General features: G+C 41.8%; 1 protein-coding gene across 1 annotated transcript in view; it reads right to left on the bottom strand.

The window, feature by feature from the left end:
* ABCB6 (ATP binding cassette subfamily B member 6 (LAN blood group)) overlaps positions 1-24096 on the bottom strand; it is a 58378-nt gene extending 34282 nt beyond the window's left edge. Inside the window, exons 1-4 of the mRNA XM_070729539.1 lie at positions 24007-24096; positions 19951-20484; positions 12788-12925; positions 7441-7630 (exon numbers count right to left, since the gene is read on the bottom strand). Of these exons, the coding sequence (XP_070585640.1) occupies positions 7441-7630; positions 12788-12925; positions 19951-20466 (844 nt within the window). The 5' untranslated portion in view covers positions 20467-20484; positions 24007-24096. The remainder of the gene's footprint in view (positions 1-7440; positions 7631-12787; positions 12926-19950; positions 20485-24006) is intronic.
* Between the last annotated feature and the right edge of the window lie 2479 nt (positions 24097-26575).

The following is a 26575-nucleotide window of genomic DNA, read 5'->3' as shown; positions in this document are numbered from 1 at the left end:
CCCAGTGACCAATTAGATCCCACAGGGTTGGCCCCCTCTGAGTCCCATCAGCCAAACAATGCTGACTGGCGGGACCATGGGGAAGAGTCTTCTCTGTGGCTGCTCCAGTTCCTTGGAACCAATTCCCCCCAGAGATTCACACCGCCCCCACCCTCCTGCCCTTCTGAGATGCCTTAAAAACAAGGCTCTGCCAGCAGGTCTGAGGCCGTTGAGCACCAACCCTCTGTTCCGGCCAGTACCGATGAATGATGGATGGAGGAATGTTTTTTAATACTGGGGTTTTAATTTTTGTATCTTTTTTTAAATATAATTTTTATTTTTACTTTCAAATTTTATGTTACAAGCAACAATAAAACATAACAAAGTGTCAAAACAATAATTACACAGTTATATAATAAATCGTTTTTGATTCACAGGTCATTGGATTCATAAGAAATTATACAGTTTCATAGGTCCTTATGAAGAATTCCCTTCGTCAGAAATAAATTTTCATATATTTCTGCAAACGTACAGAACATAACATATACTTGAACTGTAGTCCTACTCTTTGAAGTGAACATATTTTTTTTTCTTCCTTTATCATCTACTCTTTAAGTTATTTGGAGTATCCCCAAGGAACCTTTTAATCTTTCTTGTAAATACCATTCTATCAGAGTGAATGGATGTATCACTATGTCCAACTCTGTCTGTGTAAAGTATATACTCAGAAAATGCCTCCATTTTCCAAAGAATGGGGATTAATGAACTTGCTTTCGGATTTTTCTGCTTCTAAACGGTGTAACTTGTTTTATTGTTGTAAGCCGCCCTGAGTCTGTCAGGAGATGGGCGGGTTATAAACTGAAATAAATACAGTGGTACCTCTACTTAAGAACTTAACTCGTTCCATGACCAGGTTCTTAAGTAGAAAAGTTTGTAAGTAGAAGCACTTTTTCCCCATAGGAATCAATGTAAAAGCAAATAATGCATGCAAACCCATTAGGAAAGAAATAAAAGTTCAAAATTTGGGTGGGAGGAGGAGGAAGAAGAAGAGGAGGAGGACAGTCGCTGTCTAGAGCGAAGGGAGCATTTCTTTTCTCTGGACACTGGCAGAGGTTTATTCCCTCTCCAGGTGCCCAGAGAAAGGAAAATGCTTTGTTCGCTCTGGACTGCCAAAGCCTCCTTAAGCGCCATCGAAAGGCTCCTCTGAAAGCCCAGAAAAGCCCGAGGTGGCCAGAATTAAAGGGAGAATGGCAGGAAAGTGGCCGCTCTCAAGTTTCTTGGGAAATTTTTCCAGGCTCAGGTTCTTAAGTAGAAAATGGTTCTTAAGGAGAGGCAAAAAAATCTTGAACACCCGGCTCTTATCTAGAAAAGTTCTTAAGTAAAAGTGTTCTTCAGTAGAGGTACCACTGTACAATAAATAAATCCGGCTCATTGTCATAGCATGCCATGCTGGCTTGACCAGTACCAGAGGAGACCGGCCTCACTAGATCAAGAGGAAGCAGGGTTAAAGTCAGAATTACCCATGAGTGCCCTACTAATGAATCTCTTCTGATAGGACAAATCTCTCTTGCGGAAAGAAAGGGTAACTACAAACCGGGCAGCCTAGGAGGTGGTTCTGTCAAGCTAGGATCTAAGAGAAGCCCCCTAGATGCAGCCTGAAGTAGGGAAGAGACATCCATCATCAGTCATGGATGGTTAATGGGCAGGAAACAGCTTGATGAGTATCCAGTGGCCTCCTACTGGGAACTCTTCACCTTCATCCCAGCATCCTATCCCCAAATGGCTTTGAATTCAAAGCAGCCTTCTTCTCCCCCCCCCTCTCCTTCATCCCCTAACCCATGTGTAAAGATCTTCAAAGAATCCTTTCTTCCAGGGTTTGGGGCGGAAATAAGTATATGATGTTCTGACGAACAGGGAAATAATGGGAGGGGCCTTCTCTGTGGTAGTGCCCGATTTTAAAGCATTTTCTTTGAAATGAAATACAGTCTGTGGGGGGGGAAGTACTTAGTCAGTTGTGCGAGTTCTCCCACTTAAAAAAATGAGAGATGCCTGCAATTGACATCATAGATAGACCTCAACCATGAGAGACAACATGAGAAAACACACCCCAAAAATCACAGTCTGATTTTTTTAACAAATTTAAAAAATACTTCCCCCCCTCCACTGTATATTTATTTATTTATTTATTTATTTATTTTATTTATTAGATTTGTATGCCGCCCCTCTCCGTAGACTCGGGGCAGCTAACAACAGTAAAAAGACAATATGAACAAATCTTATTATTATTATTATTATTATTATTATTATTATTTATTGGATTTGTATGCCGCCCCTCTCCACAGACTCGGGGCAGCTAACAACAATGATAAAAACAGCATGTAACAATCCAATTAATAAAACAACTAAAAATCCTTATAATAAAACCAGACATACACACAAACATACCATGCATAACTTGTAATGGCCTAGGGGGAAGGAATATCTTAACTCCCCCATGCCTGGCGGCATAAATGAGTCTTGAGTAGTTTACGAAAGACAGGGAGGGTGGGGGCAATTCTAATCTCTGGGGGGAGTCGGTTCCAGAGGGCCGGGGCCGCCACAGAGAAGGCTCTTCCCCTGGGGCCCGCCAAACGACATTGTTTAGTCGATGGGACCTGGAGAAGGCCAACTCCGTGGGACCTTATCAGTCGATATTAAAAGTAATGTAAAAAAACCCCAATTTAAGAAACGAATCATACATACAGACATACCATGCATAAATTTTATAAGCCTAGGGGGAAGAGAATATCTCAGTGGCAGCCATTTTTTCTCTAACCAAAACACTGCCCTGTTTTAAACCTTTGACTGCTGCTGAGGGAGGTTTGAGTCACTTGAGGTAAGCTGCCTGGATAATCCCCCGAGAGCAGGGAAGGCTTTTTCCCCTCTTGGATTCGGTTTTTCTACACCTGAACAGGCAGCCCATAACTAAAAAGGTCCTATTCTGGGTCAGAACCAGCTCTCCCAGTGCGGATTTTCCTTCGGCAGACGGGGTTTTCTGAATGGTCTCCTCAAGCTTTTTCCGGCGGGCCGAAGAGCCTCCAGTGGAATCTCCTCGCTGCCTTTGTTCTCCCCGCCCCCCTTCAAGGAACCGCACACAGCAACAAAGGCCCCACTCCCAACCCCCTGCTAGGCTGCTGGGGAGACACAAAGGCCCCCTGTTTGTTTGCCGCCAGCGGCACTTTGCTGGGTAATCCTAACTGGCAGGGTGGGTGAACCCCATCTGGCAGTGCCCCTCTTTTTCGCCTTTCAATCCTTCCACATGGTGGGAAGAGACTTCTCCCCTCCCCCTCCCCCCACTTCCATTTTGTTGTATTTTGTAGGTGATGTTAAGACCATGCTGTTCCCACACAAAGATATAAAGTATACTAGACTGCTCAAAAATAAATAAAGGGAACACTCAAATAACATCCTAGATGTGAATGAATGAAATATTCTCATTGAATACTTTGTTCTGTACAATGTTGAATGCGCACAACAGCATGTGAATCGGTGTTGTTTCCTAAGTGAATGGTTTGATTTCACAGAAGTTTGATCTACTTGGAGTTACGTTGTGTTGTTTAAGTGCTCCCGTTATTTTTATTTTTTTTTGAGCAGTGTATTTTACACGGAGAAAATGGCAACTGCTGTAAGATGGAGGCAACACTCTGCAGTCTACATTGGTTGCTGATCAGTTTCCGGTCACAATTCAAAGTGTTGGTTATGACCTATAAAGCCCTTCATGGCACCGGACCAGAATATCTGCGAGACTGCCTTCTGCTGCATGAATCCCAGTGGCCAGTTAAGTCCCACAGAGTTGGCCTTATCCGGGTCCCGTCGACTAAACAATGTCGGCTGGAGGGACCCAGGGGAAGAGCCTTCTCTGTGGCAGCCCCGATCCTCTGGAACCAGCTCCCCCCAGAGATGAGGACTGCCCCCACCCTCCTTGCCTTTCGTAAACTTCTTAAAACCCACCTCTGACGTCAGGCATGGGGGAACTGAGACATCTCCCCGGGCCTATGTAGTTTTATGTATGGTATGTTTGTCTGTATGCTTTTTATATAATGGGTTTTTTTAGCTTTTTAATGTAAATTGTTATTTTAGACTTCAATATTAGATTTGTTGTGGTATATTGTTTTATCACTGCTGTGAGCTGCCCCGAGTCTGTGGAGAGGGGCGGCATATCAATCTAATAAATAAATAAATATAACAATGTAAAAATTAGTAGGCTGATATATTTTTTTTAAAGCTGTAACAATAACATCAACAGGGAGGTTGTCAGATGTGTAAATTGTTGAGTGTTTAAGACCTGATATGTAACTGTAACTATGAATGATATTTAAATGCCTGTATAAGTTGTGTTCTAATTCTGTCTTTGTCTTTGTTTATTTTATGGTATTGTAAATACTTAATGAAGATTATTTAAAAACATACAAACCCACATGCAGTCATTCCCTTAACTTAGCAACTATGTTACTAACTTTAGAATTGCAATGATTAACTACTGTTGTAAAATGGGAGCAAAATTCACTTAACAGATTTCTTGCTTAGCAATAGGCTCAACTGAGGTCATAAATTGAGGACTCCCTACACCAGACAGCTGCATTCAGGCCAAAGCATGGATCTGGTTAAAATCTGCAGAGCAGATCCTCTTGCAGGTGGGCCCAAGGAAGACAATGTCTCTGCCTCGGAGCTACTTAGCATGTAGGGCAGAGACGCCCTGCTCCCAGATTCCTTCTCCTCCAGCCATTTTGTATGCCGTTGGCAGTTCCATGCCTCCCGCCTACAGGGGTTCTTTTGTAAAGTCTAAAAGTCAGGGCTGAAAGGCAGGTCTAGAGTCCATCCCCTCTATTCAAATACCTCTCAATAGCTGCCCTGAATTGGCACTCGCGGTGCCCACCAGGGCATGGGAACCTGGCAAACGCCAACAGCTTCTACTAACAAAGAGCTGGCATAAAAATTCAACAGAGAGTTTAGTCTAGAATGACGCAGGATGGGAGTTCACAGTGGGGGCTCAGGATTGGAGACCTGGTGAGAGAATAGGGAGAGGTGTTCGGGAGCATTTAAAAAGCTACTGAAATTCACATCCTCCCAGGTGAAAAAGATTATTTATTTTATTTATTTTGTCCAATACACAATGAGGGTTTTAGTGGGTATATATCTATATACACATAGTAAAATACATGATGAAGGTTGTAGAGGACATACTCATAGTAAAATATATCTAAGAAAGAATAGAAAAGAAAATATAGTAATAGAACATATCAATGAAAGAATAGAAGAAGAGATATAGGAATAGAGGAAAGGTATAGGAGATATAGGAGAGCAATAGGACAGGGGACGGAAGGCACCCTAGTGCACTTGGACTCGCTCCTTACTGACCTCTTAGGAATCTGGATAGGTCAACAGTAGATAATCTAAGGGTAAAGTTATCTTGAGCCCCAGCCCTATAAAATCATAATCCCATCACTACCCAAATTATGAGCTGTAATTTTGCAGATAAAGATGCAATTTTCCACCTAGACATCAAAAACCACACACGAGATGGGAGACGTTGGAGATGGAAGAAGGGTAGAGAAAGTGGGCATAAGACAAGAGTGGTTGGGGAAGTTGTAAGGTGAAGCCACAGTTTTTATCAAGAAAGGGCTTCCCTGAAGGGGCGAATCTTGATGAAGAACAAAGACAGAACACTGAAGAAGTTGATGAAAAATAAAGGTATCTTCTAAGGCGACCTGAAAATGAAGTGGCAGAAATATCAAGAGTACATTTGCGGGCAGAAATGGTGCTCACACACTGTATTTGTTTTAGAATATGTGTGGTATTAAGTAATGAGTTCTGCAAAATTGGTGTTTTTCAGCACGAAGGGCATTTCTGATGACGTAAAAGAGCACCAGGATCTGATTTTTCCCTGCAATTCCAAGTAGTGCAGTCGAACGCTTTGCTATCCCAATCCATTGCCTCACTTTTTGCAGAGGTGTGGAAGTGCTTCAAAGGGACCAGAGGAACATGCCCTGACACATATAAAGCTCTTTTCCACCACCTATATATGTGTCAAGCGTTTTGCTGGCAGTCACTCTGGGGAGTGAAGTTGGTTAAGAGCCTCATCAAACATTGCTTTGCAATCTGTGCTCAAAACAAGTGCTTGTTAAGGACTCGCAACTTGGGAGAGCTTCCAGGTGGCTAAGGCTCACAAATATTTGTAATTACCAGAAATTTAACAGCTAATACCAAGTAACTAAGCTGGATTCCTTGTACTGGACCCTTTCTATGAAAATATTCTACATTGTGTAAGCAGTTGTGTAAGGGCTCCCTCTGCTGGCTAATTTGGAGCACTAAGTAAAATAGAGGGCATTCCACAAGCTTCGGAAACGAATCTTCACCCCCTATTACACAATGCAGGGGTGAGCAACCTGAAACCTGTCCCTCTTCAATCCTTTCCCGATTATATTACTGAGTTTGAATTTGTTATTATTTTGACATTGGAAACAGGCCAGGCCAGAAGGGTAATTTGAAAACAGGCTTAGCATAATTATAAAACGCAATGAAGAAAACTCTATGTACCCTCTCCAGGAGATAAAATAAATCCTGATTTCCCCATGTGTCACACAGCACCTCTCACTTTGTATAGTGGTACCTCTACCTAAGAACTCCTCTACTTACGAACTTTTCTAGATAAGAACTGGGTGTTCAAGATTTTTTTGCCTCTTCTCGAGAACCATTTTCCACTTACAAACCCGAGCCTCCAAAACTGTAAACGGAAAAGGCGGGGAGAAGCCTCTGTGGGGCCTCTCTAGGAATCTCCTGGGAGGAAACAGGGGCGGGAAAGGCAGGAAGAAGCCACCGTGGGGCCTCTCTAGGAATCTCCTGGGAGGAAACAGGGCCGGAAACGGCGGGGAGAAGCCTCTGTGGGGCCTCTCTAGGAATTTCCTGGGAGGAAACAGGGCCAGAAAAGGCGGGGAGAAGCCTCCGTGGGGCCTCTCTAGGAATCTCCTGGGAGGAAACAGGGCCGGAAATGGTGTGGAGAAGCCTCCATGGGGCTTCTCTTAGGAATCTCCTGGGAGGAAACAAGGCCTCCACCCACCCTGTGGTTTCCCCAATCGCACACATTATTTGCTTCTACATTGATTCTTATGGGAAAAAATTGCTTCTTCTTATAAACTTTTCTACTTAAGAACCTGGTCACAGAACAAATTAAGTTCGTAAGTAGAGGTACCACTGTATCATCAACCCACTCAGTTAAACCAGGGGTTTCTTAGCAAACTTTAAGATCTGTGGACTTCAGCTCCCAGAATTCCCCAGTGAATGCTTAAAATTGCTAAGATTGAGAAGCGCTGCATTAAACCTGCCCACACATCATTCAGTGCAATCCCTGCTTTGCCAAAGGTTTGACCAGCCCTGCCCTAGAGGCAGCACTATGCCTGCCTGCGAGTCACCCACGCTTCTTACCGATATGCTTGTAGTAGATGGGCACAAAGACATTGATGACACGCTCCAGCCCCATCAGCATCAGACAGAATATCACCATGGCCTGAAGTGGATAGTTCTTCTTTGGCCACATGTATTGTACGAGGAGGAGTATTTTCTGGCCCATATCCTTCCACGTGGAGGCGTTCTGCCTGGCATCTGGAAGCAGGGGCTAAAATAAGGGAGAGAAATAAGTAAATGGGAAGGGATGAGATTTGGGGCAAGTTTGCTGGAAATATTTGAGAAGGTTGGCACTTGTTCGACAAGGCGTAGTCAAGAACTGACAGGTAAGAAAAGAAAGGGACTTGAAAGGACAAGCATCCCACAGTTACTTTAGATACTAAGATGGGTGGCATATAAATTTAAATAAGTAAATAAGGAAAATGTAGGCTTTGTTTGTTAAAAGGCATAGAAAATAGCCTTTCCCATCCTAGTACACTCTCCAGAATGCCGAGGCTTTCATTTGGAAGAGAATTTTGGGAACTGTGACCCTGTTCTGCCGGCGTGTTTCAACCACCCGTAATTACAGGGTAATTAATCCAGGAAGACACACACCACACGATAAAAGGAAATCCCAAAAGTTTTTATAAACAGAAAAACAGAAACAGCTCCCTTTTTAAATGTCAAAGGGATTTTCTGGTACACACAAGGCACAGGTTAAATGCAATCCAATTGCTCACCCAATAACTGGGAAATTGAGTCCAATTCTAAAGTCCAGAGAATCCCCACACAATCTTGAACAGCACACAAACCACGATCTTGATGAAACAATGAGTCAGATAAACTGCCACAAGGCTAAACCAGCACACTGTTCTTTTTATCTGTAGCACTAATTACAGCAGCCCCACCCAACCACAGGTGGCCTCATTTTCTCTTGTAATAATCCTTCAGTTATCGTCTCCTATGCATCACTCTACGCATGCATGGATGTGTCATTAATTCTTGTTCAGAATCCAAGGATGATACAGATGATTGATCTCCTCCCGGGCTGTCTGCCAAACTCCCCTCTTCCCTATCACTCATGCTTCCTTGGTCAGAGGAGGCTTCGTCGGCAGATTCCATCAGGAGCAAAACAGGCCTGCGGCATATGGATGTTTCCCCCACATCCACCTGCACATTCCTTGGGGCAGGAGCTGGGCCAGAGCTAACCACAACAGACCCCAACTTACATGTGACTAGGGAAAGAAGACTTTATAAAATATCAACCAATCCAATGACTTTTCAGGCATCACATTTCAAAGGAAGAAAGCAACCAAGAAAAACATAATAAGAGCAGTCTTGAGGGCAAGGTTTTTATTCATGAACACTACTAACCAATAAATTAACACACACACACACTCATATACATATACACACTAAGGAGACCACAAACCCAGAATTCATTGTCTGGACCAGAATTGTGATTGCAATAATCCCTACTTCGTTTGAATAGCTCAACTTTAAAATAAAGTAAATTATTTGAAACTAATCTTATCTTAATCTTTAATAATTCTCTACTGCAAAATACACAACAATTCATGAGTGTCTAAAAGCAGAGGCTTCTAAACATCTATTTCCAGTTGGGGGAAAGTTGGCATCTGATCTTAAAGTTCATGAAATTTTCTTCCCTGTATGTATCATAGTGGAGTGGAAAAGTAGACAACAATTTATAGGCCAGAAGATACAACACAAATTTTATGAGTCCAAAGGCTGCAGTGAGGAGGTATATAATGCAAATAAGTGGGATTAGCTTTTTCCTTGTTTCTGAAGACAATTTTTCTTGTAATTGGGTTATTTTAAAACTATGTTAACACCCAAGGCTTACACTACAGCTTTCCCACATGCTTCCCTCTGGCTAAACACTGACTGATTGTGTCATACCCAAACATAGCTTTTGACTATGGCTATTTCCAGATATGACAGTATGGGGTGGAATCCTTCCTAATCCTGGGAAAGGTTGTAGCCCAACGGAAACTGTCACTTTATGCAGAAGGTCCCAAACTAAATCTAATATCTCCAGATAGTTAGAACAGACTCTGACCTAAAATCCTGGTGAATTGTTGCCAGTCTATAGTATGCGAACTAGATTGACCAATTGTCCACTTTGGCGTAGCAGCTTTCTGTGTTTCCATTATACTGGGACTCTAATAATTTCTCTTCCTCAAGTCATTCTTCAAATGAAACATGGGAATATCTGATCCTTAGTGTATTTTATTTATCCAATTTGTATTGGAGTCTAGGCAGCTCACAAGCAACAATAATACATACAATTAATATAAAAATCTCTAAAAGCAATTTAAAACAATTTAAAACCGACAGTTAAAAACCATGCATTCCATTTATGGCCAGATCTCGATGGTACATTATCAGATCAACAGCCGCAGGCTTTCCAGAAAAGCCAGGTCTTTACGGCTTTCCAGAATGCCAGTAGCATGGGGGACGTCCGGATCTCAAGTGGTAACTGGATCCAGAGTCGGAGCAGCCACATAGAAGGCCCTCCCTCGCGGATCCGCCAGCCGACACTATTTAGCTGACAGGACCCAGAGAAGACCAATCCTCTGGGCGCTTACCAGTCGCTGGGAACTATGTGGTATTGCATTGGCATCCTTCAGTCTCAAAAGACCATGGTATGATGCTCTGGATTCTCCAGAGGCAGGTTAGGTAGCTTGCATAACAGTCTATCCTCCATACTAACTGTGTGGTACACCAGCTGCATATTCACATGTACACATATCCACATATTTGATAGTAAACACCCACACATCTGCTGCTATATTTCTAAATATATAAACATTTTAAATTAGTTATGAGTAATAGATTTGTTCTGGCACTAAAGCCTCCGAAATATTTCAAAAGTTGCTATATTCACAATGATATAACACATTTATCTTCAATGTTTGGTTGCAACAAATACAGTACACCAATCTCCCTGAGGATTTTAAAGTGTACTTTTATAGGAATTATAGAATCATAAGAGCTGAAAGCAACTGGGAGGTCTTCGAGTCCATTCCACTGCCCAAGGCAGGAGACCTTATACTAGAGTGCCTTCCGTCCCCTATCCTATTGCTCTCCTATATCTCCTATACCTTTCTTCTATTCCTATATCTCTTCTTCTATTCTTTCATTGATATGTTCTATTACTATACCTTCTTTTCTATTATTTCTTAGATATACTGTATTTTACTATGAGTATCTCCTCTATAACCTTCATCATGTATTTTACTATGTTTATATAGATATATACCCACTAAAACCCTCATTGTGTATTGGAGAAGAAAGAAAGAAAGAAAGAAAGAAAGAAAGAAAGAAAGAAAGAAAGAAAGAAAGACATACCATACTAGACAAATGATTGTCCAATATTTTCTTGAAAACCTCAAGTAATATAGCACCACAGCTTTGAAGGCAAGTTATTCTACTGATCAATAGTTCTCACTGTCAGGAAATTCTCCTTATTCCCATATTGAATCTCCCGCTGACAAGCTTCTACCCAGTTCTTCTTGCCCTTCCCTCAGGTTCTATGGAGAATAAATCAACCCTCTCTTCCATGTGACAGCCCTTCAAGTATTGGGAGGCAACTGTCAAGTCTCTCCAAAGTCTTAACATACCTAGTTCCCTTAGCCAATCATCATGCAATTTATCTTCCAGAGTCCTTATCATCTTTGTTGTCTTCTCTGCATTCTTTCTAGGGCATAAGCATCTTTTTTGCATCATGGTGACCAGAACTGGATGCAGTATTGCAAGGGTGGCCTCACTAGTGCAGTAGAGAGCAGTACTATCAGTTCCTGTGACCTTGATGCTATTCCTCTGTTGATGCAGCTTAGGACTGAGTTGGCTTTTCTGGCAGCTGCAGGCCACTGTTGTTTTATACTTAAGTGGTAGTCAATCAAGACTCAGTAGGATATTTTTTATATAAAACTATATAAATAGTTGACTTGTGATCACTTAGATGCCCTGGAAAGCTAAAACAGGACATAATTATTATTCTTGCTCTAGATAACAATGAAGAAGCAATATAAAAATATTACTTGCATGTTTCATAGAAACAATAACAGGGGAGCAGCAGTTGGTGATTGAGCTGCTGCTGAATTTCAAGTCTCACAATCGCTAAGCCAATTCTTCCAACAGATCTTTAAGCTGATTGGCAAGAGGTCAGAGGGACCCCCCCCCCCCCTGTAAACGCCTGATTGGTTGGATTGTAAAAATATGTTCCGAGATGCCAGAATAGAAGCTTTAGTTGCTAACACCATTGGAAATTTGTCTTTTTCCATGGTCTTGGGCGACCCCTGTGAAATGGTCGTTCGATCCCCAAAGGGGTCCCAATCCCAAGGTTGAGAACCACTGCTCTAAGCACTCACTGGTCTATATTATAATAAGGTCTAGATCTAAAATTCCTTATCCAAAAATAATAATAGTAACAAATAACAGCATTATATAGATTCTTCTTTTCAGAGAGTCATATCATAAAGCTTTCAATTTGTTCTACAAATATTATGACAAGACGAAATTAGACATGTATCTATTTTTAAAGCATGTTTTATCATGTTAATATGTTATAAAATGATGCTTATTGACACTTGTTAATCTGTAATGAGGAGTGGGACCTTACTAAAATAGTGGGCATATTCTGAGAAATTCAGCAGGAGCTGCTCCATTAATGGATACCTGGTTTGGTATGCTCGCAGTAAGGGATGAATGGATTTTTATTGTAACAAATCCCAATTTAAAGTCCCCAAACTTTCTACAGTGGTATACAGTTGAATAATCCACACTTTTTCATCAAACTTTCTTTTGCTTTTCAGAGTTGACTTCTGACTTCAGTCATAAGTCCTCATTGCTTGAATCAGTTTTAGCTGATTTGGGATCTTTGGCATTTTAAGCAGCTGCTTAGTTACTAGGCTGTCATCATTTGGGTTCAAGTAGAAGCTCTTATTCTATAACAAAATGGTATTTTTAATCCCAATCCTATCTCCAATCGATATCAGCAACCTGGCAAGCAGGAATGGGAATCCTATGGATGCACTGAACTAAACTCTCATAAACTCCATCAAAGTAGTAAATAGAATTATGGGAACTGGCATGATTTTTCATGACAAATTCATTGCCATCTTCAGAGTGGTACTTCTGTCTCACAACCCATTGCGGGCAGATGGTGGGGCAGAGTGGGGAGGAAGAGAATAAAAGAGGAACATTAATTGTAAAGGTGTTTAGCACACTGATCACAATATTTTAAGGAGTTGCTGAAAGGAGCTACATTTGGGCCCCATAAGTTCTGAAGCACTTTGTCTTCAAATTAAAACAAAAAAAACAAATCACAGCAATATTTATCTTGGATAGGGGAAAAGAAACTCACCTCAGTGATTTCCACATCACGCTCATCTTCATTAATTAAAAGCATGTAGGGTTTTCGGGGCAGCCCTGGGGCCTTGATCCCCAAAACGAAGAGGCTGAGGGTGCTGATGTAACGCAGGAACCACAGGCTGAATTGGACCTAGAGTGGTGGTAGGGAGTAGAGTCAGGTCAGTAGCACTCTTCAGCAAGAGATATAGCAATAGAAACAAAGAAGATTGATGGCATAAAAAGACCTCATGGTCCATCTAGTCTGTCCTTATACTATTTCCTGTATTTTATCTTACAATGGATATATGTTTATCCCAGGAATGTTTAAATTCAGTTACTGTAGATTTACCAACCACATCTGCTGGAAGTTTGTTCCAAGGATCTACTACTCTTTCAGTAAAATAATATTTTCTCACCTTGCTTCTGATCTTTCCCCCAACTAACCTCAGATTGTGCCCCCTTGTTCTTGTGTTCACTTTCCTATTAAAAACACTTTCCTCTTGAACATTATTTAACCCTTTAGCATATTTAAATGTTTCGATCATGTCCCCCCTTTCCCTTCTGTCCTCCAGACTATTCAGATTGAATTCATTAAGTTCTTCCTGATAAATTTTATGCTTAAGACCTTCCACCATTTTTGTAGCCCATATAACTAAGTGTTGTAGCAATAACTATATACCACTTCATAGTGCTTTTACAGCTTCTCTAAGTGGTTTACAGAATCAGCATATTGCCCCCAACAATCTGGGTCCTCATTTTACCCACCTCGGAAGGATGGAAGGCTGAGTCAACCTGGAGCCGGTGGTGAGATTTGAACTGCTGAACTACAGCTAATATTTAGCTGAAATAGCCTGAAGTGCTGCACTCTAACCACTGTTAAGATTGTGGACTTTAAGACTTGTGGATCTCAACTCCCAGAATTCCCCAGCTAGTTTTGGTGGCTGAGAAACCCTGGGAGCCAAAGTCCACAAGTCCCAAAGTCTGGAGAACTCTTGCCATAAATTATTTGTACACCAAAACTGAACACTTATCCCTTCCCTAGGAGAAAGACTTCTACTCCCCACCCCTCCAATGGCTACAAACCAGCAGGCAGCGAGCGTTTCTCCTTCTCCCAACGTCCAATTCCACAGCCAAATGGAGGAGAAGTTGGCATTTCACTGGCCAAACATAAAACTCTAAAGCACTCGACCAAGGATTGGTCCACCAAAATGATGGTCAAAGCACTAGTTTATGAATACTGTAGCCAAGAACAGGGGGAATGGCATCAATTACAAAAAGGCCCCACATTTTTATTTATTCATTTATTTGTTAGATTTCTAAGCTGCCCAACTCCTTCTGGACTCTTTGTAGCAAATCCCAGAGAGAGTCCCTCCCAGTAGCTTTAGGGAGCTGTTTAGTGGTAATCCTGACACCACCACCACAAAGGCATTCAATTCCACTACCTGGGGGAAGGTACTTCCTGTCGCTCCTTCACGCCTCTTCCTGTCCCGTGAGGCCTGCAAGTGCAGCACAGAAGCCCTAGGGAAGCTCAGTCATGTGACTCAGCTGGCAGGGCAAGAGTAGGGATCAGGGCCAGGAGAGAGGCTATAACATTTAAATGTGGCCTATTAAAACAGATGGGAGATGATCTCTTTGGAGACTATCCCACTGACAGCTTACTCTCCAGGCACAATCTGAACAAGTCAAACATTATTACAGCTATTTCTCCTTGGATCCACTTGGGCTAGATAGGGCATTTAGCCGCCCCGAGTCTGCGGAGAGGGGCGGCATACAAATCTAAATAAATGAAATGAATGAAATGAAATGAAAATTTAGCATTTAGCCCAGTGGGTCTCAACCTTTTTAATACCACGACCCCTTAATACAGTTCCTCATGTTGTGGTGACCCCCAACCATAAGTCTAGCGCCAATTCTCCCAACAGAACTTTAAGCTGATTGGCAGGAAGGTCAGAGGGACACCCCCACTGTAAATGCATGATTGGTTGGATTGTAAAAACATGTTCCAAACTGCCAGAATAGAAGCTTTAGTTCCTAACACCATGGGAAATTTGTTTTTTCCGATGGTCTTAGGCGACCCTTGTGAAACAGTCATTTGATCCCCAAGTTGAGAACCACTGATTTAGCCTTATATACCGCTTCACAGTGCTTTACAGCCCTCTCTAAGCAGGTTTCAGAGAGCAAGCATATTGCCTCCAATAATCTGGGTCCTCATTTTACTGACCTTGGAAGGATGGAAGGCTGAATCAACCTTGTGCCTACTGAGATTCCATCTGCCAAACTGCTGGCAGGCAGTGATCAGCAGAAGTAGCTCACAGTACTGCACTCTAACCACTGCACCACCGAGGTTCTTAACCCACAGTGACCACACATCTTTTGTTCCAGAAAGCTGTCCTTTACATTAAGGGTCTCTAACCTTTTGGACCTCAGGGACCACCAAACTCATAATTTTAAACCCTGAAGACCACTGGTGGGGGAGAGCTAAGGAGCTTTTCAGGCCTACCTCTCTGCTTTTGTGAGACCTCTGGGTGGGAAGCCCGAGACAAAGTGCCTGGTCCAGGCACTCAGCCTCGAAACCCCTCTTTTGTGTTCCTTCTCTCAAGAAGCTTGGTCAATCTGAGTGAAGGAAAACGGAGGCAGGCTGACCGTGGCTTGCTGACGTTGGTGGGAAAGTGGGTCCCATATTCCAGAGCTGTGGTAGTCACAGGACTGGTGTCTTTGGTCATCCCGGGGGAGTTCCTCCTTCTGGGTTCAGGGCAGTGCACCTGGGTAAAGGAGTTGCTCCGGGATGACCAAAGGGCCAGTCCTGTGACTACCACAGCTCTGGGATATGGGCCCAACCTATGGTGTGGCTAGAAATCTTTACCACAGGGGGTGCCACGTGCAACATGCAAAAGGGAGTACAGCCCTTGCTAGCTGGAACAAGATAATGGTGCTGTTGTGAGGGAGGGTGACCCAAGCAGGTCGAAGTGGCAGTGGCAATGCGGGGAAGGTGAGAGTGACACACTACTTGCATTTGCATGGCATCAGCACTCCGCCTTTGCCGTGGTATATTTGCGCCAGCTGGTGGTGCCAAGGCAGCCCTTGACTCCTGCCACTTGGGGTTTGGAGTGGTAAACCGCATCCAGGAAGCACTACAACTTTTTTCCATTTTATTATTTCTTCTCTACATTACAGTACACTGTGCATAACTGTCCTATTTTAAATTTAATCAGCATCAACCTACAATCTTAACTGGTGCATCTTTTTTATTTAGCTGCCCAGAGTCCTTTAGGAGTGGGTGGCATACAAATTTAATTAATAAATTTAATTAATAATTTTTTGCATAACATAAGCAAAGTAATGCAGCAAAGAAAGCCAAGCTGACAAATCTCAGTTCCCCCACCATGCTAAATTTCTTTTAATAAGTTATATTCGTTCCCATTTTAAATACATAGGCATATTCATACCTGGGATTTATCCACCAATCCAATACAAAGATAATTCTTTAAAGCCCGGTGTTTCTAAATCTTTGTTTTTAAATCACATAGGCAAAAAAAGCAAGTTTGAACAAATGGAGGACTTGGGAAAGTCAGGGGTAGGTTCCTCAGGTACCAGTAACCAAACTGGTAGCGACCCACTGGTGACATCACAATGATATCACCAAACCAGGTTAGTTGGTGCTGGTCCATAGGCACCACCATCTTTTTAAAAAAATATTTTTTAATTTTTTTTAACCCAATTTAAACCTAATACCATTTACCATAAAAGTTCATTTATTTCAGTAATGCAACTTAAAAGGTAAGACTAATATATGAGAGAGACTTGTTACATACAAAGCAAGATAGTTCAAGCCACAATTTCTTATAATTGTGATGATTATGGAGTGCAGTCATAAAAACCTTAAATCCACAATCTCAGAAAATTAGAATATTGTGAAAAGGTGCAATATTCCAGGTTCAAAGTGTCCCACTCTAATCAACTAATTAAGCCATAATACCTGCAAAGGGTTTCCGAGCCTTGAAATGGTCTCTCAGTCTGGTTCAGCAGGAATCACAATCATGGGAAAGACTGCTGACCTGACAGTTGTGCAGAAACCCAACACTGACACCCTCCATAAGGAAGGAAAGCCCCAAAAGGTAATTGCAAATGAAGTTGGATGTTCCCAAAGTGTTGTATCAAAGCACATTAATAGAAATTATGTGGAAGAGAAAAGTGTGGAAGAAAAAACTGCACAAGCAGCAGGGATGACCGCAGCCTGGAGAGGATTGTCAGGAAAAGGTCATTCAAAAGTGTTGGGAACTTTCACAAGGAATGGACAGAGGCTGGAGTCAGTGCATCAAGAGCCCACCGCACACAGACAGATCCTGGACATGGGCTTCAAATATTTTATTCCTCTTGTCAAGCCCCTCCTGAACAAACAACGTCAGAAGCATCTTATCTAAGCTAAAGAAAAACAGGCCTGGTCTGTTACTCAGTGGTCAAAAGTCCTCTTTTCTGATGAGAGCAAATTTTGCATCTCATTTGGAAACCAAAGATCCAGAGTGTGGAGGAAGAATGGAGATGCACACACTACCAGATTCTTGAAGTTTAGTGTGAAGTTTCCACAGTCTGTGTTGATTTGGAGAGCCATGCCCTCTGCTGGTGTTGGTCCACTGTACTTCATTAAGTCCAGGGTCAACGCAGCCGTCTACCAGGAGGTTTTGGAGCACTTCATGCTTCCTTCTGCAGAAGAGCTTTATGGGGATGCTGACTCCATTTTCAAGCAGGACATGTCACCCGCCCACACTGCCAAAAGCACCAAAACCTGGTTCAATGACTGTGGGATTACTGTGCTTGATTGGCCAGCAAACTCGCCTGACCTGTATATAGTGCCACAGGCTGATAGCTTACATGCCACGCCGCATTGAGGGATCCTGAGTCCTTCAGGATTGGGCAACAAAGTAAGTAAGTAAGTAAGTAAGTAAGTAAGTAAGTAAGTAAGTAAGTAAGTAAGTAAGTAAATAAATAAATAAATAAATCCCAAACCAAGTACTGAGTACATGTGCATGCTTATACTTTTTTTTTTTAGAGGTCCAATATTGTTCTATGTGCAATCCTTGTTTTATTGATTGCATATAATATTCTATTGAAGCATCCTGGCCTTCCATGACACCTCAGCAGTGCCACAGGCTGATAGCTTACATGCCATGCCGCATTGAGGGATCCTGAGTCCTTCAGGACTGGGCAAAAAAGTAAGTAAGTAAATAAATAAGTAAGTAAATAAGTAAATAAATAAGTAAATAAGTAAGTAAGTAAATAAATAAATAAATCCCAAACCAAGTACTGAGTACATGTGCATGCTTATACTTTTTTTTTTTAGAGGTCCAATATTGTTCTATGTGCAATCCTTGTTTTATTGATTGCATATAATATTCTAATTTTCTGAGATTGTACATTTGGGGTTTTCATGAGCTGTACGCCATAATCATCACAATTATGACAAATCACAGCTTGAACTATCTTGCTTTGCATGTAATGAGTCTCTCTCATATATAAGTTTCACCTTTTAAGTTGCATTACTGAAATAAATGAACTTTTGCACAATATTCTAAGTTTTTGAGTTTCACCTGTATTTTGATGTGCAGTAAAGACCAAGGGTCGCAAACATGGGAAAGAAGTGATGGGCAACTCATTAATAAACCAATAAATCATTTGCACTACAGATGGAATGACATTCTGTCTTGTTTTTCAAGTTTTAGAGCCAGCCAAACTGATCTTCAGAGAGATGCCCTTTTGTCTCATGGTATTCCTAGAAGGGAGGAGAGGAGGAAGCAGGCCTTCATCTCTTGTATATTCTTGCCAGAACAAAAAAGAATGAGAATTCAGCTTGTTGCTAGACCTGCTTGGTAAGGGAATATGCATGAGGTGTCTTTCCCTATTATCAACTTAAAGAGAAAGTGGTTTGCCCTCTTTGCCCTCATGTGAAACTGTTAAGCAATGATGACTAAGCAACAATGATTCAGCAAAAACATTCTGCCATGAAGAAAATGAGAGGAAAGAAAGAAATAAGCAATAGCTTGTACCAAGGGTTACTTTTGATAGATTCATTCAATGTTAGCTCATCTCCTTTATTTTTTATAAAATCTCAACCTAAAAATCTCAACCTTAAAAAAGAGAATATATATGGGAGGGAAATAAGGTGTCTTTTTCACCTTATATATATATATTTAAAGCAGCTATATATATATTTAAAGCAGCCTAAGGGACATAGTATCACCATGTCTCAATCAACATGTTTCTGTAATGAATCATTTCTAATTTGTCTATCTTAATTTAAACTTTAAAGTTACAAAGCCGTGTCTATTATAAATATGACACGATCTAGGAAGGATCAAGCAACACATTGTTGACTCAAAAAACCCTCTATTCTACTTTCAAAATAACTGAGTGCTGCAGATGAAAATAATTTTCTGCTTACTAACCTGAAGTATAATTCAGATGGTTTATATATACAGAGCCACATCTTGAGCCATGATTTACTGAAGAAGCTTGAGATACCATATTTTTCGAAGTATAAGACATATCTCCCCCCCCCCCTAAAAGCAGGTGGAAATGTCAGTGTGTCTTATACACCAAATACAGCCATTTTTGGCCTCCTGAAGTCCCGTCCTCACGTCCCATTTTTGCAAAAAATAGCTTGTTTTTTTCAAAAACGGGGTGGCCAGAAGGTCTGAGAAGCATGAAGAGAGCGCCTGGAGATTAGGGAAAGGCAAACACCCATTTTGTGGGAAAATGGGCTGTTTTTTTCAAAAACGGGGGCATTTTTGCCTTCCCCCAGCCCCCAGGAGCAGGGTTCCCAGATCCTCTGCCCACCCCATTTTTGCAAAAACGGGGCCCGCAGAGGTTTGGGATGCCAGGGAGGCCAAAAACTTTTTTTCTTGCTTACCTTACTTGCTTATCTCTTTGAAATCTTGGTGCATCTTATACACCGGTACGTCTTATAGTCCGGAAAATATGGTACGTAAGGCTGAGTTATAAATTAATAGTCAAAAACAAGTTTTCCAAGATGGACAGCTTCTAACAACATTCTTTGGCACTAAACCCTACTGTAAATCATGCTTTACAAGACCCAGAAATTAGCTTTATGTACTAACAGAGAAACTGTATCATCTTCCTATACCACGTCATCTCCATGACCTTATCACTGGCCCATCCTACCTTTTGGTTAGTGTCTTTTAATCCCCACCACCAAAGTGGGCTGTTCCATGAGACGAAGGCCAAATTCTCAGAAGAAAAAGCCAGAGCCCAGTAGAGGAGAAGGATTGCTCCGTGACCTCGGATCCGGTCCTGCACCATCACCCTGGTGCGTTCCAGGTGCAGCAGCCCAATCGAGGTGACCCAGCTAGTGGCTGACAAGCAAACATTCAGCACCATATATCCATAAAGTTCTTGGGTGCCCACCACTTGCCACAGGAAAGTGCAGAAGGGCATCAGGGCGAGGAATAGAGAGATCAGGATTTGGGTATAGTACAGGCGGGAGCGAGGGATGTACTTTGGTTCCATGGTGCGGCTGAACTGAGCATAACAGGCATACTGGAGAGCACCCAACAGGAGGCAGACACTGAGTAGCACTGCAGGGACCAGTGTGAAGTAGAAACAGGGGGACAATCCCTCTTGACTCCATGCTTGTGCCAGGGACTCATTTCCCTCACAGTAGCTGTGTAACACCACCATCCTGCTGGGTGAGAAACTCTGGAGATGCCAATAAAAGAAACAGAAGAAGAAATTAGGAAACAAGTTTAGACGGATTATTATTATTATTATTATTATTATTATTATTATTATTATTATTTATTAGATTTGTATGCCACCCCTCTCCGTAGACTCGGGGCGGCTAACAACAATGTGAAAAGACAATGTAAACAAATCTAATATTAAAAACAATCTAAAAAAGCCCAATTTAAAAAACCATTCATACATACAAGCATACCATGTATAAATTCTATAAGCCGAGGGGGAAGAGAAATTTCAATTCCCCCATGCCTGACGACAGAGGTGGGTTTTAAGGAGCTTGCGAAAGGCAAGGAGGGTGGGGGACAACTCTGATATCTGGGGGGAGCTGGTTCCAGAGGGTCGGGGCCGCCACAGAGAAGGCTCTTCTCTTGGGTCCCGCCAAACGACATTGCTTAGTCGACGGGACCCGGAGAAGGCCAACTCTGTGGAACCTAACCGGTCGCTGGGATTCGTGCGGCAGAAGGCGGTCCTGGAGATATTCTGGTCCGATGCCATGTCATTACATAGAACTTCAACCCCATTGACAAGTTATTCACAGTACATATTCACAATACAGATGTGAATATTTATTTCATTTATTCGTTACAGATATTATTATTATTATTATTATTATTATTATTATTATTATTATTAATTAGATTTGTATGTCGCCCCACTCCGAAGACTCAGAGATAGTTTATATACCACCTCCCAAGAGTCTAGGTAGTTTACAATTACACACATACATTGACAACTTTCAGTCTCAAAAGACTATGCTCTGGAAAAAGTTCCTAGAACAGCATCTAGCGTGGCTAAAAAGGCCAATCCAAGAATGGAAATCCCTTCCACACTGAGGGCAGATTCATTCTGCCTCCTACCCAACCCCCGGATTTCGCTGGATTACAATTATAGAACTAAATACATAAGAAAACTATCATTTTAAAAATTCCCTCAGCAACTGCCAACAACAACAAAAAAAAGGCAGCAAGCAAATCACCCCAGAATCACATCTTGGACATAGTAAGTTTTAGCTTTGTGTTTACATTTCTTTTAGATGTTATTTTTTATATCATCATCAAGTATAGGTATTCTATATGTATTGACCACGCTCAAATTATCCTACTTCCCACACTTTATGAGAAGACCTAATTCTTTAGAAGAGGCTTTAATACTGCAGTGGAAAGGTGAAAAGAGAAGAGAAGAGAAGAGAGGAAAGGAAAGGAAAAGAAAAGAAAAGAAAAGAAGGGATGACCAGCAAAAAAGTGGATGGATTCAATTCCAATAGTGATGGGTGCCTATTGAAAGACCTGAAGGGCTGGGTCATCGTCCATGCTGTTGCTAAGAGTTGACACAGACTTGATCATACATAATGCTACATGTATGATCCCCAACCTGGAATAGAGGCCAAGCTATTGTGAATAACTCCTATTTTTGAGAGCTGTAGTCTCAAGACGTTTGGTGAGCACCTGCTGGACAGAACTTCTGGGAACTGCAGAAGAACTGTTATTGAAGAGGAAAGGAATACCCTTTATAAACCTATTTGGGTGTTGCTATGTATGTATGTATGTATGTATGTATGTATGTATGTACGTACGTACGTACGTATGTATTAACTATATTGTGCTATTCAAGCTCAACCTTGTCCCAGTATCTTTTGCCTCTGTTTTGACTTTTCACTTAATTTCATGAGGCTAGATTTCCTATTGGCTGAAATTCTTGCCAGTAGGGATTCTCCTACTTTCCCCTAAATATCCTCTTTTTAGGAGTGAGAAACAGATCTCTGCTTCTGCTCACAAGAGACTGACATTTATATGTTTTCCAGAGTACCCATGCAGAGTTTGTTTCTCCCCCTTTATTTCACTCTGTCCTTTCAGATGACATTTAAATGATATTTGAGTGTTATGTTGTTATGACTACATTTTACACAGGGGTACATAGGCAAGGCGCAGACCAGTGCTTTGCAATTGTTTTCAAGGCCATGGCCACAAGAAGTATATCAGCTGTTTCTCCAAGGCCTGTTGAATTTTCACAGAGAAAATGGTGAATCGACCAAGGACACTCCTGGGAATCCGAAGCTAACAGCAGGAGCTCCAACCCAGGCCACGTGGGTTATGGTGATAAGAGCCAGGACTCCAAAACATGCATGATTCCCCGCACATGCTGCCGAATACCACTAGTGCTGCAAATAGCTCTTTGCCCAGTGTCCTCCTGCATCCCTAGGGCAACGATGCTTTGCTGGGCTATTGCTGGGCTCGAGACCTCTCATCGTCCGCAGCCATCCCGAACGCCATCACTCCACCCTCAACACTGTCAAACACTTCTATTTCTACTAGTTTTTCTCATTATTCCTATCATCCTTTTCCTCCCACTTAGGACTGTATGGCTGTAACTTGTTGTTTGTATCCTAAGATTTTTATTAATATTGTTTCTTCATTGCTTATTTGACCCCTATGACAATCATTAAGTGTTGTACCACATGATCTTGACAAATGTATCTTTTTCTTTTATATACAGTGAGAGCATATGCACCAAAGACAAATTCCTTGTGTGTCCAATCACACTTGGCCAATAAAGAATTCTATTCTATTCTATTCTATTCTATTCTATTCTATTCTACTCTATTGAGATATCTTTTTGGTAGAATTTTTTTTAAAAAAAATAACTCCATATTCATACATATATCAATGCATATACCTTAAAACATATCCCTAAAATACATACTTACATAATTCTACCTGATCTCTCTTATTTTCATATCAACACCTCTATTATATTAATAGGGGACCATCAGTGTTCAGGTTTCTCTTGCTTGCTCCCCTCCTACTCTCTCCATCTCTCCCGTCTACCGACACTCCGATCTATCTGAAAAGTAACACTAACCGATCTATATACCTTGTGCGGGTCTTGGAAAAAACAGATTTTGGGTGGGTGTTGTTTTTTTCCCAATAACCCACCCAAGATCTGTTTTTTCCCCAGTGGGAGTGCGGTGGTGAAAATCGAAGGTGAGGACCACACAGATCTGTGTAGGGACTCCTGTTTGAGCGAAGGGATTAGGCTAGCCCAGTGTTTCCCAACCATGGCAACTTAAAGATATCTGGACTTCAACTCCCAGAATTCCCCAGCCAGCATTTGCTGGCTGGGGAATTCTAGGAGTTGAAGTCCAAATATCTTCAAGTTGCCAAGGTTGGGAAACACTGGGCTAGATAACTTACGAGGTCCCTTCCAACTGTAATGATCTGTATATCTACAGATCTACAGCTGTGAAATCTTCGGTCACCTCTACAGGTGGGAAAGCCCCCCTCCTTTTCCCCGTGCGATCCCGTAAATTTGGGGGTGGGGGTGTTGCGCGTCTCCGGGATGGCAGAAAGGATTGGGCGAGAGCCTCCGTGGAGAAGCCGCTCTCAACCCTTCGCGTCGCTTACGTCCCCGCTTGCCGGCAGAGGGACTCGGACGCTTCTGCTTTAACCCATCCGGCACCAAAAGATTTTTCAAATGCCCTACCGGGTAAACGTCCGCTTGCTTGCACGAGTGCCGTCCGGCGCAGCGCGTCCCCGCAGCGCAGCACAAGCCTTTGCAGGCTGTGCGGGCTCCTCCGGGCCTAAATCCCCGCCCATGTACAGGACTGGACTGGCTAGCAGCAGTCTTCCCCTGGGTCCTAGCTGCCGCTCTTTTCCTTCCCAAACAAACTACTGTACTAAGCTGAGCTTTCCGCCGACTTTATTTCTTCATATTTGTCATACAAGCATAGAATTATAGTTTGTATAAAGAAGTGGTAAAAAGGATAATAGGACAGAAGGACAGGCACAATAGTGCGCTTATGCACGCCTCTTACAGACCTCTTAGAAAAGGGGAGAGGCCAACAGTAGATAATTTAAGGTGGAAGATTTTAGGGTCAGGGCAGGAAACAAGTCAGGTAGTGAGTTCCAGGCATTGATCACTCTGTTGCTGAAGTCATATTTTCTGCAGTCAGGTTTGGCGCGATTTACATTTAGTTTGTATCTATTGTGTGCTCTTGTGTTGTTGTTGAAGGTGAAATAGTCACTAACAGGAAGGACGTTATGGTGTATGATCTTATGAACAACAGTTAAATCAGTTTGGACTGTTACATTTCTCTCGGAAAATGAGTTGTGGTGGTGGCGAAAGTGGTAAAAGTAGTTTCTCTCTCAAATTTTAAGAATGGCCCTCTGTTGTTCCATAAAAAAAAAGAAAAGGAAAAAAAAGCATCACAAATGTTAAAGCAGCAGCTAGGTTTAATGATCAGAAAATAAGTGCGTTGCACTGAACTCAAGGCTTATTTGATAAACATATGCTACTGTGAATGTTTACTTTGTGTCATGATTCATTCACAGCAGCACCAGTTTCAACTGTGGAAACATGAACTTTGAGTTCAAGGAGGCTGTGAAGGTCAAATGGGGTTTACACTCAGCGTGCCTGGCTGAGATCCTTGGTGAGGAATGAAAAAAATAATGCGATTCATGCCCAACTCCTATCTACTGTTCATTAACTAACTGAGCCAAAGGGCCCCGTTTCAGCTCTGAAATACTGATGAAGATGTCTATTTTAACAGACAGGTACTATACGTAGGCTGCAGATAGGGATCATCACAGGATGGCAGCTATTAACTGTGTGATTGAACTTGGGCAGGTTATTTATGTGTATTAAATACACTGTACACATAAAAGGCAGACAAAACTCTGATTATATTGCCACAGCTGCCATCTTGACTTCTTTTTTTACCACAACCTGCAAACAACCATGGCTGCACAAAGATCACCACAAATTGAAGCAGAAACATGGCAACTTCCTCCACAGTTAAAGGTGCTTGGGGAAAGCACACTTTAAGAGGCAGCATCTACTGTACTGATATTATGGGTCTAATATTCCCAAAGGATCTAATCACATACATTTACTTTTTAGAAATAAAAAAAACATGATTTATCCTGCTAGGAGAGTGCTTACCTAGACTGACATTTTCAGTCAACTGTATTGCTGAAAATGTCTGAAAAAGCAGCTAAAATGGGTCCTTGGTGCTCTTTGAGCTTGTTTTCTTACAGACGTTGCATTACCTAACTAGGTAACATAATCAGTGCTAGCACTGTCCATGTTGCCTAGTTAGGTAATGAAAAGTCTGCAAGAAAACAAGCAAGCTCAGTAAAACACTAAGGGCCTCTTATTTCAATCCTGAGCTATAATATTCTTTAAAAGGTTGCTACCTTCTGTAAGAAATCATAAATGCTATTTGCTATGGAATCTCCCAATAGTTTTAATATTTTAACATTACAAGCTATAGATACATGTCAGTGAAACTTGTACGGCAAACACCTCTTCAGTGACTTTCAGATGGTGAATTTTGGGTAAGTGCTGTCTCTTCTGAAAAATCTATAGGACCTGGAGTGCACAATATAACAAGGGCTTCAGTCTCAGAAAGCTCAATATTTATATAGTTCCCCTTCCCTTTATAAATGAGATAAATATTTGGTTCAGAAATGAGGCTAACAGTAAGAATGAGCAATCTAAGTGCATTTTTGAATGCCTATTATATAGGAAAATGGATTCATCTTCTATTTCAACCTAGTAACCAAAAACAGTTTGTTTTATGAACTTCCAGGTTCCTTGGTTTAACTCGCAGGACATGTCTAATAGGTACATTGCTGTATTGCATAGTTCCCATTTCCAGTTTTGTGGCATTCATGCAGGGGTGAAATCCAGCAGGTTCTGACAGGTTTTGGAGAACCGATAAATACCACCTCCGGCTGGCTCCAGATTTTGCAATATCCTTCTCCTGCCATGCTCACCAAGCCACACCCACAGAACCGGTAGTAAAAAAAAATTGGATTTCACCACTACATTCATGGTGTCCATGGTTTGTGTGGTTTAAAGAGCTGCAAAAACAAAAACAAGGCACCCCAAAGCAAAACAGGAGGGCAATGTTTTAGATGCCCCTTTCCCAGTGATTTCACTGCGTCACTAGATATATCCCTATGCCTTTCAGAGGCTGGGTAGGAGGAACGAGGTCATAGTTCCCACAAGTTTAGAAAACATTTTCCCAAACTGTAAGGTATCTGTATTT

The sequence above is a fragment of the Erythrolamprus reginae genome, chromosome 1 (assembly GCF_031021105.1).
Source record: "Erythrolamprus reginae isolate rEryReg1 chromosome 1, rEryReg1.hap1, whole genome shotgun sequence".
NCBI lineage: Eukaryota > Metazoa > Chordata > Lepidosauria > Squamata > Dipsadidae > Erythrolamprus > Erythrolamprus reginae.
Note: the sequence above shows the minus strand (reverse complement) of the source record. Positions and strands in the feature narration are given on the sequence as shown.